Here is a 14,353-nt window from a genome sequence, read left to right as displayed (position 1 = left end):
GGAGCATATATTGCTTCTGTTACTATTATATGCCAGCGATAAAACCAGTAGTATGACTGAAGAGGGGGTGGGGTGGGAGGTGAGGAGAGTGGGGGAAGTCGGGCAGCAGCCTCAGGTGCTTTCCTTGTTAGGATAAAATAGGAGCCACCACAGCGGTGTCGGATGTACCACTGCTAATGACACCATGGCAGCTGGAACTACACCTGTGCACTGGGGCTGCTCAGGGTGCATGGCTGCTTTGCTATGCCTCTAGTAGTGGTAAGGCACTCAAAGCAGCTTCATTGCCTCATTTCCAGGTTTGGCATGTATGGAAAGGAAGCAGTTGAGTCACCTTCTGACTGTGTCCATACAATAAGCTTACTGTCCTGCAGTTCTCCAGGTAGGCTGTTTCTTAAACTGGACACAGTGTAGCCAAATCCACAGGGCTGTACAGGTTGGTTAGTTAGCTCAGGGACAACCTATTTAGCACTGTAATTCAGCAGTCCTCCAACTGGCCCAAAGCCCCATAGAGAGGTGGGTACCTGGTTTTAGCATAAGAGGCAGTCTGCTTGGAGCAGTGCAGTGAACTTAAGAGCATTGTTGCTAGAGACATTGAGTTCACCACAATGTTTTCAATTAACCTTTTGACATCAAGTATTAATAAATGAGTCACTTGTACTAAAGAATATATTGCAAAATCTTTGGTATACTTAATCACTATAAAGCTAAGGATTGACAGCTTAATGAGAAATTTTTGGGAGGCTTGGAAAAAAGTATCAAGTGCTCTTTTTCCTGTTTTTGTTCTTGATAGCACTAGAGTTTGTGTGTGACCAAGAGGTATATGTTAGGAAGGGAAAGGGAACTGTCAACTTAAAAATCACACTTCCTGCAGTGATCCCTGGGTTCAGTAAACCCAGGTGTATGTGAATGAGGAAAATACACTTAATTAGTGGAGCAGTACACAACATCTGCAGACCCTTGGTCTGTCTTTTACTAACTGATTGGTTGGCTACTTCACTGAGGAACAATCTTCCAATTACCAACTCAATCTCCTTAGTTAGAGATTTTCTTTAAATTATAACTTCTACACTTCCTACTAAAAAGATTTTACTGACTATTGCCACAAGCAATGCCTATGATTACCATAACTGAAGGAAATACTGTTACTTTCCCAGATTATTGGTGTATTCTTACATTCAGCAGTGGGGAGAGAAAGCCATTTTAAAATGCAAGAAAATATGGTTGCAAAAATACAAAGGTTGACAGAGTCTGAAACTAGGGGTGCACCAGTAGAGATTTTTGGGGCTGATACTGGAAGCCAATTTTTAAGGAGGCATATTGGCCAATACTGATCCGAGTTCCAATACCAGCCCGGCAGCTTGGAGAGCTGCATGAAGCTGGTAAGTCTGGTGTGCTGGAAGAGGAGAGGGGAGGGAAAGGGTGTGGCGGGGCAGATCAATGGCCCCACAGTGAGGAAGGACTGGGACTGGGGCAAGTGCTGCCCAGCTGGGGTGGGGCGGGGTGAGCATGGGATGGAGCTGCAGTTCATCTGGGGGTGTGGGGAGTGGGAGGACGGCTCCTGCCATTGAGTGCTTCTCGTCTAGGAGCCACTGGTCCAGCACTCACCTGCTTGTCTGGCACCTCCCACTGCTGCTCCTGCTGCTTGTCTGAGAGGGCCTGGGGAAGAGGAGCATGTACCCTGTGCCACCCCGCACAAATCAGGGGGCACACACCCCCCCTCCATGCCCCCAGATGAGCCATGGCTCTGTCCTGCACTTGCCCTGCCCCGGCTAAGCAGCACGTGCTCCAGCCCCAGCCCCAGCCCCACTCCTCCCTCATCGTGTGGCCCTTGATCTGCCCCCCCCCCACACCTTTTCCTTCCCTCCTCCTCTTTCACCCCACCAGACTTACCAGCTGCATGCAACTCTCTAAGCTGCTGGGCTGTGCTCCTTGTTGCCTATGTGCTGCGATGTGGCTGCGCACATACAAGGGCATTTATCGGCCACATCAGGCTGATTTTTAATAAGATCAATTTTCTTTATATTACTGCTGATCCAATATTGGACCAATGTATTGGTGCACCTCCATCTGTAACTACTCTTAATTCAATTCATTTTTTAAATATGCTAGACTGACAGTAGCCCTGTAATATCCCATAAATGTCTGTTTACAAAAGTATGCAATTGCAAACAGATTCCATTTGACATAGTACTTGTACTGATTTATCTCTGTCTTGAAAATGTGATAAAAGAAACAACTTTCCACAGACACCTGGAGAAACTAAAAAAAAAAAAGTCTTTTATATCTCTAAATTATATTTTTCTGTGAATATTTGCCCCTATTATAGATTGGAATGGTCTGGATGTGTCGTTCTACTCTGATTAGAGCAACCAATATAAAATGGAACAATTTCTCTCATTTAATTTCACGTTGAAGAAAGCTCTAAAACCTTTCTAGGCTACAGGTCAGATGAGTAGTGTGGGGTCCATCCACAGGCTAGACCCAGTGCGTGGGATTGACCTGTGGACTCAATCTAGTGGATCAGCATGTGGGTCTGATCATACACACTGGGTTGGACCCTGGTTCCACATGCTAGATTGGGCCTGTTGCTCCAGGCCTGGCCCCATGTACCTTGCCCTTGGCCCTGGCCCACTGGCCCCAGTCTCAGCTGCATATGCATAAGATTGTGCCTTCCACCTGGGCCCTGACTCTGGTCCCATATGTGCCAGATCAGGCCCCCAACCCTGGTCCTATGTGCTGGCTCAGTCCAGTGTATGGGGCCATGCCATCTGGCCACAGGGCTTGGAAATTTGGTGGTGGGGTAGCAGAGGTACATTAATTACCATTGCTTCCCCACCACCAAATCCAGCCTATGGGGAGTCCTGTGGCTCCATAGGCTAGAGACTGGATGTCTGCAAGCTGGAGGTTGAGAACCTCATGTATTTTCTCACTTATCACATGCCTCAAAATAGGACATGCAGCTTGTTTTTTTGGAAGCAGAATTTGTTTTGTTTTGGGTTTTTTTAGAAAGGAAATTTCCAGATTTGTGTCCAAGAGCTAACTATATGCAACAGTTCACTGGCTACTTTGGGCAAAAGCTACAGTGTTTAACCCTTTTGCAGCTGTTGCTTGCTAGCACAGAGAGAAGTGGCAGCCATTACAGTACAATGTCTCCTTTGTTCTGGCAAAGGAAAAAAAAATCAAGCTCTCCACATAAGACAGCCCAATTTTGCAGGGCTGATTTCGGGGGAAAGGGTATGTGCTATGTGAGTAAATATGGTATATCTCCAATCTGTCAAGGACAGAGTGAAATTCATATTAAGTCCCACCAAAAGGACACTATCATCTTCATTTTTACTTCAGTTCACTTCCCTTCTTCTAAAAATACTATGCAGGGTGCTGGCTGTGCATGCATGTGCATAAGAACGACTCCCTAAGATGTTTAACATAGAACTAAAATTCAGGTGCATAAACCCAAGCTCCCCTTAAGCTGAAGGAGATCCAGAATCACCTTGCTTTCCTAAGCCAGCTATTCGTATGGCAGGATTTTAAAGATACAGCTGCTAGTACAACACAACGGAATATGTTTAACTCTGCTATTAAAGGGCAGGATTTCTCATGGATAACTATGAGGCATTTTTTTTTCCTCAGCAAATTTGATCACCCACACATCCTGAAGTTACTTGGAGTTTGTTTGCTGAATGAACCCCAGTACATTATCTTGGAACTGATGGAAGGAGGGGATCTACTTAGCTATCTACGAGGAGCAAGAATGCAAAAGGTGGGAACAGGGTGCATTTTAGCTACTGATGATACTCCTCAAATATCCCACCCTCTTCCTCTTTTCCCCACCATCAAAGCCCTGTCTGTCCAATGATTTCTTCCATCTGAGGGTCCCTGGACTGGCTGGTCTGTTCGCTACCCAGGAGCTCATAATCTGAGTGAGTAGTGAACCAAGTAAATTCATAATCTGAACTCAGATCTCTTGTGTAGCAGGATTCTGAGCTGCTAACAGATCAAAGACTGAGTTTTCAAAAATGGGTTTTACTCATAAAATGCTCACTGGGTCTTCCTACGGTGCTTTGAAATAATCATAAACAAACTTTTAGCATAGTATTTTCACTGTTTTCTTGTTATTTGTATCATGGAAATATATATAATGTGTTAGGAAGAGCCCAAGCTCACAGGCAAATTTTATGCCTGCCCCCCAAAGAGTTTAGTTGATAAAAGAAGCTTAGAAGCTAAGAAATCAGGGAGGAGAGAGAAACTTTTAAATTGTCCATATTTAGTACACAGAATAACAATATGGATTATAAGGTCCTTGAAGAAGGCAATGTAGAGCCAAGATATTACGAGTTTATTTACTGCCTAATTTGGTGAGGACCAACTTTTTGTGAGCTGTACCAAAAATTAAATCCTGTACTTGCTCTAAGTACCACTTCTATGCCCTTCCCCTGCCCAATCTGCTGCTCTGCTTTCTGCTCCCTCCCATACCACAGTGCTACCTACCCTCCCTGTTTTGCCACATGCTATACACAGAGGCTACCTATGCAACTTGTTGCAAGCACGCCACAGATTGGTCATCTAGTTGCCCCACTACAATGTACAAATAATCCCCTGGGCTTCTGGAGACATTATCCTTCTCCTGAGGTAAAAGTAGGTGGTTTATTTTGCTATCTCTCACCTGCATTAGTAGAGCACTTGTTCTTAAATTATGAATAACTAACATTATCTGCTTTATTAACGTACAAAGATTTTTCACCTTAGAAAATCTTTAATATAAAAAAGAGAAAAATAACCCATCTTGGCATAGCAGGAGATCCTTTTTGTTTTGCACGTATATAAATCGAAGATAATAACTGGTGCCTCTGTCTCTTGTAGTTCCAAAGTCCCTTGCTAACACTAGTTGATCTTCTGGATATTTGTCTGGATATCTGCAAAGGTTGTGTCTATTTAGAGAAAATGCACTTCATCCACAGGTACAGGTTTAATTTCTTTGTAGTTTTTGTGATTCTTTCACATAGCTGAAGGAGCAAATATTTCAAACTGAAAAACGATAGCCTAGCAAAAGTTCTCACAATTCTGTCATTGTTTATGCTTTGTAAATTAGGGACCTAGCAGCCCGAAATTGCCTTGTGTCTGTGAAGGAATACAGCAGCGCTTCCCGAATAGTGAAGATTGGGGATTTTGGACTTGCCAGAGATATCTATAAAAATGATTACTACAGAAAAAGAGGAGAAGGCCTGCTCCCTGTGAGATGGATGGCCCCTGAAAGCCTGATTGATGGTGTATTTACTAGTCGATCTGATGTATGGTAAGTTCCTGGCATGGCAAAGCTGTGGGAATAATAATAATAAACACTAAAGCAAGAAAAAAAATCAGTTTACAGTAGCAATAGTGCGTTGTTCTAGTGCCACCTCTGGTCAATTAGGTACTGAGACATATTCTGTCTGTTTCATGCGCTAATTGAAGGTGTAACTTTGTGACATACAGCTGTTCATATTTCTGCATGTTCATATTTATTTACAGCCTTAGAGTCTAACTTTGCCCTCCTGTAAGAAGTTCCTGGGGTCATATGACCACAATAATCTTGTACAGATTCCCACAAAGGATCATTTATGTGTTTTTTGGTTTATGAATGGATCATCAACATCACATTCTCCCTATTCATTGTCCTTTAGATCAAATGGCATATCCTCCCTATAGGAGGCAAATATTTTCTCCTTAGCTTTTTCACCCTCCCCTAATGATCTTATTTGTTTTAAAGTTAGTATACATTATTAGGTCCCCTGCCATTTCTGAATCTCTCTCCCAAGCACCAACATAGTTTTCAATAGTGCTTCACTCCCATGGCATAGCTTGGAATGGACACTTTGGTCCTCAACTTCATAAACCCCACCTTTTAATACATTTGCTTAAACTTGGGATTCACATAAGTTCATATCTAGGCATTGGTGGGCTCTGGCCCACCCAGGCACAGACATGACTGCACCCTGTCCTTCATTGCAGCCTGTTCATTGTATTTCTACTTTTATGCATATAAGTGAAATATTAAGTGCCCTGGACTCACTCCTTTGTGCAGCCTAGCTCCTTCTGTGTGACACTGAGCACTAGTAACTCCTTCAGCTTCCAAGGACATCCCTGGAGACTTCTGAACCCTTGTGTATCTAAACAGGATACGACCAAAAGATACATGGAGCTAATGAAAGTTGAGGATGGTCAGCCCCTTTGAGCAGGGGTTGGCAACCTAGGGCCTGTGGGTCAGATCTGTCCCATGGAACTACTAGATCTGGCTTGCAGATGTGAGGCTTTGGCAGCATTTGGTAGTTGCAGGACTTTGGCTGTGGACACTCTTCTGGTTTTGCTGCAGAGACAAGCAGTGGCAGTGACTGGATCTTACTGTTCTCTTGGCTGCCTTCCTCTGACCCAGGGGGGCCATTCCAGTCTGCAACTGGAATGTAGGTAGTTACCTACCACTGTCTTATAGAATTAGTCTCAGTAGTGTGACTGGCATCATAGCTAAGCATCTGTAGAATTTTTAGCGGATCTGCAGATGCAATTGAGAATATATGAACTGGTTCATATCAAATTAGTAGTCCAATAGCCCTCATTTTTCCAACTGAACTTTATTTTGAAGTTAGAGAAATTTAGCTAAATGAGAACAGACATAGTGATCTTTTTTCTAAAAGTTCACCATCATTTAAAATCACTGACATTCTACCTTTATTTACTTTTCTTAGGTCTTTTGGAGTCTTAGTATGGGAAACTTTAACCCTGGGTCATCAGCCATATCCAGGTTTCTCCACTCTTGAGGTTTTGCATCATGTACGATCAGGAGGGAGGCTGGAGATGCCAAATAATTGTCCTGATAACCTGTAAGTTAATTTTGGTTCATAACATTATTAAACAATGAAACATTGTGGATGACACCACCAGCTAGCCACTATTTTGTTCTGCAGTATTTTCCTGAGCAACATCTTGTGCCCGTAGCTTGTGCTCCCTTTTCTATAACTCATACTTGTATGTGCCAGCTGGGTAACAAACCAGTGACTCAGTTTGTTAATGCAGGATTTTGGTTGTGGCTGAGAAGTAAGCTTCAAGATTGAATTGACCATATGTGCTGATGATTTAAATCAGAGCTCAGATATCAAACGAGCATTTGAGATTGGGTATGAATCTTGAAGCATGATTATAATAACAGTTGCTAATAGCTTGTGGATGGCTTTCTGAACCTAAACATAAACCACTGAGAGGAGAATGTGAGATTTTCAGTCTGTGCAGTCAGTTATAAATCAAGGAGTTCTATGTAAACTGTAAATAAGATGGCTGGTTGAGGGGCTTGGTTTTAGATTCATAGATTCATAGATGTTAGGGTCGGAAGGGACCTCAATAGATCATCGAGTCCGACCCCCTGCATAAGCAGGAAAGAGTGCTGGGTCTAGATGACCCCAGCTAGATACTCATCTAACCTCCTCTGGAAGACCCCCAGGGTAGGGGAGAGCACCACCTCCCTTGGGAGCCCGTTCCAGACCTTGGCCACTCGAACTGTGAAGAAGTTCTTCCTAATGTCCAGTCTAAATCTGCTCTCTGCTAGCTTGTGGCCATTGTTTCTTGTAACCCCCGGGGGTGCCTTGGTGAATAAATACTCACCAATTCCCTTCTGTGCCCCCGTGATGAACTTATAGGCAGCCACAAGGTCACCTCTCAACCTTCTCTTGTGGAGGCTGAAAAGGTCCAGTTTCTCTAGTCTCTCCTCGTAGGGCTTGGTCTGCAGGCCCTTAACCATACGAGTGGCCCTTCTCTGGACCTTCTCCAGGTTATCCGCATCCTTCTTGAAGTGTGGCGCCCAGAATTGCACGCAGTACTCCAACTGCGGTCTGACCAGCGCCTGATAGAGGGGAAGTATCACCTCCTTGGACCTATTCGTCATGCATCTGCTGATGCACGATAAAGTGCCATTGGCTTTTTTGATAGCTTCGTCACACTGCCGACTCATGTTCATCTTGGAGTCCACTAGGTTATACAGCCTTTCATGACTAAGTCACAGGTTTAAATTTAGGTATTTTTATTAAATTCATTCACTCTGTTAATGATAGGAAATCATGATGGTTTTGAGAAATGAGTTGTTGGTCTTAGTCTAGTTCCCAGTATACTTGATGCCCATACACCTGTCATAACTAGATTTGTTGCTTGCAACCTCAGGTGAAATGTTAGATAGAATTTATACAAAGACTAAGCTAACCTCTCACGGTAGATCAGTAATTCTCAACCAGGGTGCCGCAGCACCCTTAGGGTGTCTTGAGATCCTTTCAAAGCTGTCTTAGGGTGCTACACAATGTTAGCACTGTTAGGTATGCAAACATGATTCACAAGGCAAACCCAGAGATTTCAAATAGGAATCCACAGTGTTAAAAACATTCTGACCTGTTGCGTGATTTCTGAGTTTTTTGCAACAGAAAAACGGCACTATTATCTTTCTGTAGTCAAAAAAACAATGAAAACTAAGAGCTAACATTTTCCACAGTGTACCTTCAGTCTAATGAGAGGTGCCTCAAGTATTAAAATGTTGAGAACCACTGCTATAGATATAATGCAAAGTTTGAGGCAATGATGAAGGTGAAGTCTGCAGTTAATTGGTCTTTAACAATTCTGCAGCTTAATAGAGGCTTCCAATTTTAATGTCTCTTTCAAGCATTAACTTCAATTATATTAAAGAGATTCTTTAAAGGGAGGAATCATTCTGTGACTGGTTTTTACAGGTGGGTCTATTTGTCCCACTGTGAGTTTCAGAGGCAATTGCTACAAAGTATTTGCCATTACATAGAACTATTCAGAGAACAAGCAGTCCGATTCAACCAAAAATTTGGTTTAATTTTGTATTGAGGCAAAACTGTGGCCTTTTACAAAAGTTTCATTACAAACTAAGGAAATGGATAGGCAAAAAAATTGAAGAGAGGGTAGGGTGGCAGTGGTAAGAGAGAGAGAGAGGAAGAAAGAAAAAGACACACACAGATTAAATAATGTCCTGTGTTTATGGTATTGGGATGTAGGAGCCCCAAGTTCAAGTTGCCCTGCCTGTATTAGTCTCACAGTTGAAGCTGTTCCACTTCATGTAAAAAATTAAATATTCGTTCATTCAGGAAGAGGTGCCACTCTTCCTAGGTGACTTTCCAAATCACTGGGTTATTGGCTCTTCTATCACTGGGTTCTTTCTCTTTCTCCATCATTTTAATAAGAAATCAGACTATTTGGTCAAAATTGATACGGTTGAACAACAACAATAACAGAAAAATTGTGTCAATTAACTGATATTTTTTATAAAAAAAGTCATCAAAAGATCCCTGACCTATGGCATGAAATGTCTCTCTCTTAGTAAGATGCTATTCAAACTGATTCATGTTACCATGATAAAAATTAAGTGGAAATGTAAAAAGACTGAACAAAACAATAAATAACCCTATAAGGGTCCACTCCCAAAAGATAGACTATGCAGGCCGACCCTCATGGAGTTCCTTATTTCCGTGAGGCACTAGGGGGGAGTAAAGGTTTGTCCAGGTGTCATAACTTGTAGATCGGGGCCTAAGATCAATGACCTTGTCTTTAAAAAGGAAAGAGTCTGAATTAGTTCTTTTGAATCTTGTGCCATCTTTTATCTCTTTGGGTGAACATTCAGCACCTGCACATAGGTTCTGTCAGTCGAGTAAATAGTTTGTTGCTACTTTGCACGGTCATTACTGGAATGCCTAGATTCTTGGGATTCCTGCTCCTCTCTACATGGTTTTGAACCTGCATTGGACAGCCGCAGTCATTAATCGTCTCCTTTGCACTTTAGCTCACTCATTGTCATTTTACAAAACAAACCATCACTGATAGGAAGAGGGTTCAAAGGGCAAACTACTTCAATTGAGAAGTGTTTGGGAATTCACTATAGGCTTATGCCGTAGGGCAAGTAGAATTGACATGAAACCTTAGGATATAGAAAGCATTAAGGGGATAGGAATTATACATATAGTCTTGCGGGGTTGGGAAGGCTGTGGTGCTTTTTTTCCCTTCACTTGTTTCTCAAAACATTACTCCAGGAAGATAATCCACTTTCTGAATGAGCGCAGGAGGGCTGGAGTTGAAAATAAGGCTCAACATCTATAAACTCTTACCTTTATTAAAATAAATATGGTATTTACACCATTTAAATACATTTATATACACTGGTAGCATCTGATTCAATACAGGTGGTACAACCACAGTGCTGAGCCCCTGGTTATGGAGCAAGGCAATGTTTGAGCTAAATCAGTGCAAAGTTCTGCGTGCCCAAAGCCTGTACATAGGGGTGTGTACAGGCACAGCTATATTGATTGTTGAAAGCAAGGCTAATTACATTACATAGGTAAAACCAAAGTTTCCATATTGAATCCCTCCAATACTACCTTTGAACTCCTGCTGCTTTCATTACCAGGTTCATCACCAGGTGATAAAACACTTCTAGACTGTATGCAACCAAGCACATAGGCAGGCAGACATTGGAGAAATTCTCCTTAAGAAAAAGTGTGATTAAAAAAACAGCATGGTGGGGTAGCCATACTTTCACTGGACTCTTCTTAATCCTAAACATTTTACTTGTTTTCTAGTAACAAAACCACCCAGAGTACTTTTCATTGCACATTGCACTATGTCAAAGAGCAATACACATCCTCAACCAGCAGGATGGGGTCTGAGGAGGGGCAGGCTGAAGTGCTGTGGGTCAGAATACAGGGGGGTCATGGGGTAAGGGACTTAATGGTGGGGGTCTACTACAGACCTCCCAATCAAGGGGAAGAGCTGGACCGGGAATTCTCGGGTCAGCTTGTGGAGGCACTTAAGGCAAGGGATGTAGTTGTCATAAGCAATCTAAATTACCCAGACATCTGCTGGGAGGAGCAGTCAGCCAGGTCTGACCGGTCACAAAGGTTCCTTGCCGAAATACAGGACCCCCACCTAACCCAGGAGGTGCACAGTCCCACCAGGGGGAATGCCCTGCTGGACCTGGTCCTGGCGGCAACCTGGAAAGGGGACTCCAGGTCCTCGACCACCTGGGCAATAGCGATCATCGCTTACTGGAATTCACCATCCAGTGCAGGGTGTCAAGGGCCTGCAGCAAGGCAGTAGTCCTTGTCTTCAAGAGGGCCAGCATCAATGAGTTGAGGAGATTGGTAGGAGGGACACTGGGGTCCTGGACTGTAGGGGAACTGGGTGCCCAAGATGAGTGGTCTTTCCTTAAGGAGACGATAATCAGAGCCCAAGGGGTGACAATCCCAATGAGAAGCAAAGGGAGCAAGAGTGCCCAAAAGCCCCCCTGGCTCACCAAGGGTATTCAGGAATGCCTGATTGCCAAAAAGGAGGTGTACACCAAGTGGAAGGGAGGGGCTATCACCAAAGAGGAGTATACCTTCACCGCTTGGGTCTGTAGTGGGGCTGTTAGGAAAGCTAAGGCAGATACAGAACTAGGGCTAGCATCAAGGATAACAAAAAGTCCTTTTTTAAATACATAGGGAGTATGAAGAAGGCACTAGGTAATGTGGGGCCCCTGCAGGATATGCTTGGCAATCTGGTGGTTGCATCAGAGGAGAAAGCGGACCTCTTCAACAATTTCTTTGCCTCCATTTTCTTGTGCAGAGACCAGGACTCCACAGAGATTCAGGATGGACTCAGGAGAGACTCTGACAGGCCTAGGGTCAGAGAAGACCAAGTTAGGGAACTTCTGGAGGGGCTGGATGTGTTCAAATCAGCAGGTCCAGATGCTGTCCACCCCAGGGTGTTGAGGGAATTGGCAGGGGTTATTGCAGGACCCCTGGCACGGCCTTACGAGCACTCGTGGTGCTCTGGCCAGGTGCCGGATGACTGGAAGAAGGCCAATGTGGTCCCCATCTTTAAAAGAGGGAAGAGGGAGGACCTGGGCAACTATAGGCCCGTTAGTCTTACTTCAATCCTGTGGAAGCTCTTTGAGAAGATTATCAAGGAGCACATCTGTGATGGGCCAGCAGCAGGGATGATGGTTTCATTAGGGGTAGGTCCTGTCAGACCAACCTGTCAGACCAACCTGATTGCCTTCTATGATCGGGTCACAAAATCATTGGACGTAGGCGTCATGGTGGATGTAGTCTTTCTGGACTTCAGGAAGGCTTTTGACACTGTCTCCCACCCCATTCTCATTAAAAAGCTAGGTGACTGTGGCATTGATGCATACACAGTCAGATGGATTGCAAATTGGCTGAGGGGTCATACTCAGAGTGGTGGTGGATGGGTCATATTTGACCTGGAAAGAAGTGGGCAGTGGAGTCCCCCAGGGCTTGGTCCTTGGGCCCACACTGTTCAATTTCTTTATTAGCGACTTGGATGATGGGGTGAAAAGCACCCTGTTTAAATTCGCAGACGACACCAAGATTTGGGGTGAGGTGGGCACACAAGAAGGGAAGGACAGATTACATTGGGACCTGGACAGGTTACAGGGGTGGGCAAATGAAAATAGGATGGGATTCAATACTGACAAGTGCAGGGTACTGCACTTGGGCAGTAGGAACCAGCAGCATCCCTATAGGCTGGGGAACTCCCTTCTCGAAAGCAAGGTGGCAGAAAGAGATCTTGGAGTCATTATTGACTCCAAGATGAACATGGGCCAACAATGCGAGGACACGTTCAATAGGGCTAACTGTACCTTGTCATGCATCCACAGATGCATCAGAAGCAGGGCCAAGGAGGTGATCCTCCTCCTCTATGCGACATTGGTCAGGCCGCAGCTGGAGTACTGCATCCAGTTCTGGGCACCGCACTTCAGGAGGGATGTGGACAGCATTGAGAAGGTCTAAAGGAGGGCCACTTGTATGATCTGGGGACAGCAGGACAGACCCTACAAGGAGAGGCTACAGGACCTTAACTTGTTCAGTCTTCACAAGAGAAGGCTGAGGGGGGACCTGGTGGCTGTCTGTAAACTTACTAGGGGGGACCAGCAGGGTTTGGGAGAGACCTTTTCCCTTGAGCACCTCCCAGAGTAACAAGGAATAACGGCCATAAGTTGTTAGAGGGTAGGTTTAGACTAGACATCAGGAGGCACTACTTCACAGTCAGGGCGGCTAGGATCTGGAACCAACTTCCAAGGGAAGTGGTGCTGGCTCCTACCTTGGGGGTCTTTAAGAGGAGGCTTGACGTTTACCTACCTGGGGTCATTTGAGCCCAGTTTTCTCTCCTGCCCAGGGCAGGGGGTCGGACTAGAAGATCTGTAAGGTCCCTTCCAACCCTACATCTACGAATCTATGAATTGTTAGCCTCCTATAGAACCCGGTGTATACTATTAAACTTCATAGCTGTAGTTTACCTAGAGCAGCAGTTCGCAACCTTGTTAGACTCAAGGCACCTCTCGTTAGCTCTAAGGCACTCCTCTGAAAATGCTAGCTTTTAGTTTTCTTTTGTTTTTTGACTATAGAAAAAAAATAATAGAGCGATTCTTCTGTTGCAAAGAACTGACAAGAGGTCAGAATGTTTTTGATAGTATGGATTCCTTTTTGAAATCTTTGGGTTTATCTTGTAAATCATGTTTGCATATCAAAGAGTGCTAACATTGTGTGACAGCCCAAGGCACCTTTCAAAGGAAATCCAGACACCCCAGAGGTGTTGTGTTGAGAATAACTAGAGTTTTGAGAATTCTCTAGAGAATGATCTAGAGTCTCTTAAAACCAGATTCTCCCATCCCTGTCTACACTACATATACAGTCAGAGTCTTGCCTGTAACTTGTTTTTTCCCTAATCTAGTTAAAACATAATTTCAGTGTGTAGATCTTAACTGAACCTTAACTGGATCTTAACTGAATTTTTTAAATAGGATAAAGCTTTAAGTATTGCTTAAACCTATAATTAAATCAGTTTTTGAAGTTTGGCTGAAGGATAGAGTTTTGATCTACTTTTTCTCATGTCTGTTGAAAGACATTTCCCATGAAATAATATAATCCTGTGTCACAATTTTAAACATGTATGCATATAGTGTGAATGAGTGGAAAACAGAAGTAATATCAAGTTTCACCAGTTATCCTTGTGGTCTTTCTCATAAATTCCTGTTGAGCGTATTAAGCTGACACACTATTTGTTACTCTGCATTCATCCCTGGCAGCAAAAGGTGTTTGTTCTCATATTTTCATTCAGACATAGAAACGAATGGCTGGTATGCTCAGATGGCTTTCACCTTCCCAAGCTTCTCACATTGTGAAGTACATTGAATCATAGGGAAGTAGGGCTGGAAGGGACCTCCAAAGGTCATCTAGTCCACTATCCTCTCTACGGCAGAACTACTTTATGGTGGATAGATCCCTATCCAAACCATCTTATACAATCCACAACTTAAACTCTACCT

General features: G+C 43.8%; 1 protein-coding gene across 3 annotated transcripts in view; it reads left to right on the top strand.

The window, feature by feature from the left end:
- ROS1 (ROS proto-oncogene 1, receptor tyrosine kinase) overlaps nt 1–14,353 on the top strand; it is a 139,991-nt gene that overhangs the window by 93,483 nt on the left and 32,155 nt on the right. For all 3 annotated transcript variants that reach the window (XM_059733188.1, XM_059733183.1, XM_019479660.2), the window contains exons 39-42: nt 3,631–3,760; nt 4,861–4,958; nt 5,090–5,293; nt 6,720–6,854. In XM_059733188.1, the coding sequence (XP_059589171.1) occupies nt 3,631–3,760; nt 4,861–4,958; nt 5,090–5,293; nt 6,720–6,854 (567 nt within the window). The remainder of the gene's footprint in view (nt 1–3,630; nt 3,761–4,860; nt 4,959–5,089; nt 5,294–6,719; nt 6,855–14,353) is intronic.

Source organism: Alligator mississippiensis, chromosome 1, assembly GCF_030867095.1.
Source record: "Alligator mississippiensis isolate rAllMis1 chromosome 1, rAllMis1, whole genome shotgun sequence".
Classification (NCBI taxonomy): Eukaryota; Metazoa; Chordata; order Crocodylia; family Alligatoridae; genus Alligator; species Alligator mississippiensis.
The sequence above is the reverse complement of the archived record's forward strand: the minus strand, read 5'-3'. Positions and strand labels throughout refer to the sequence as shown.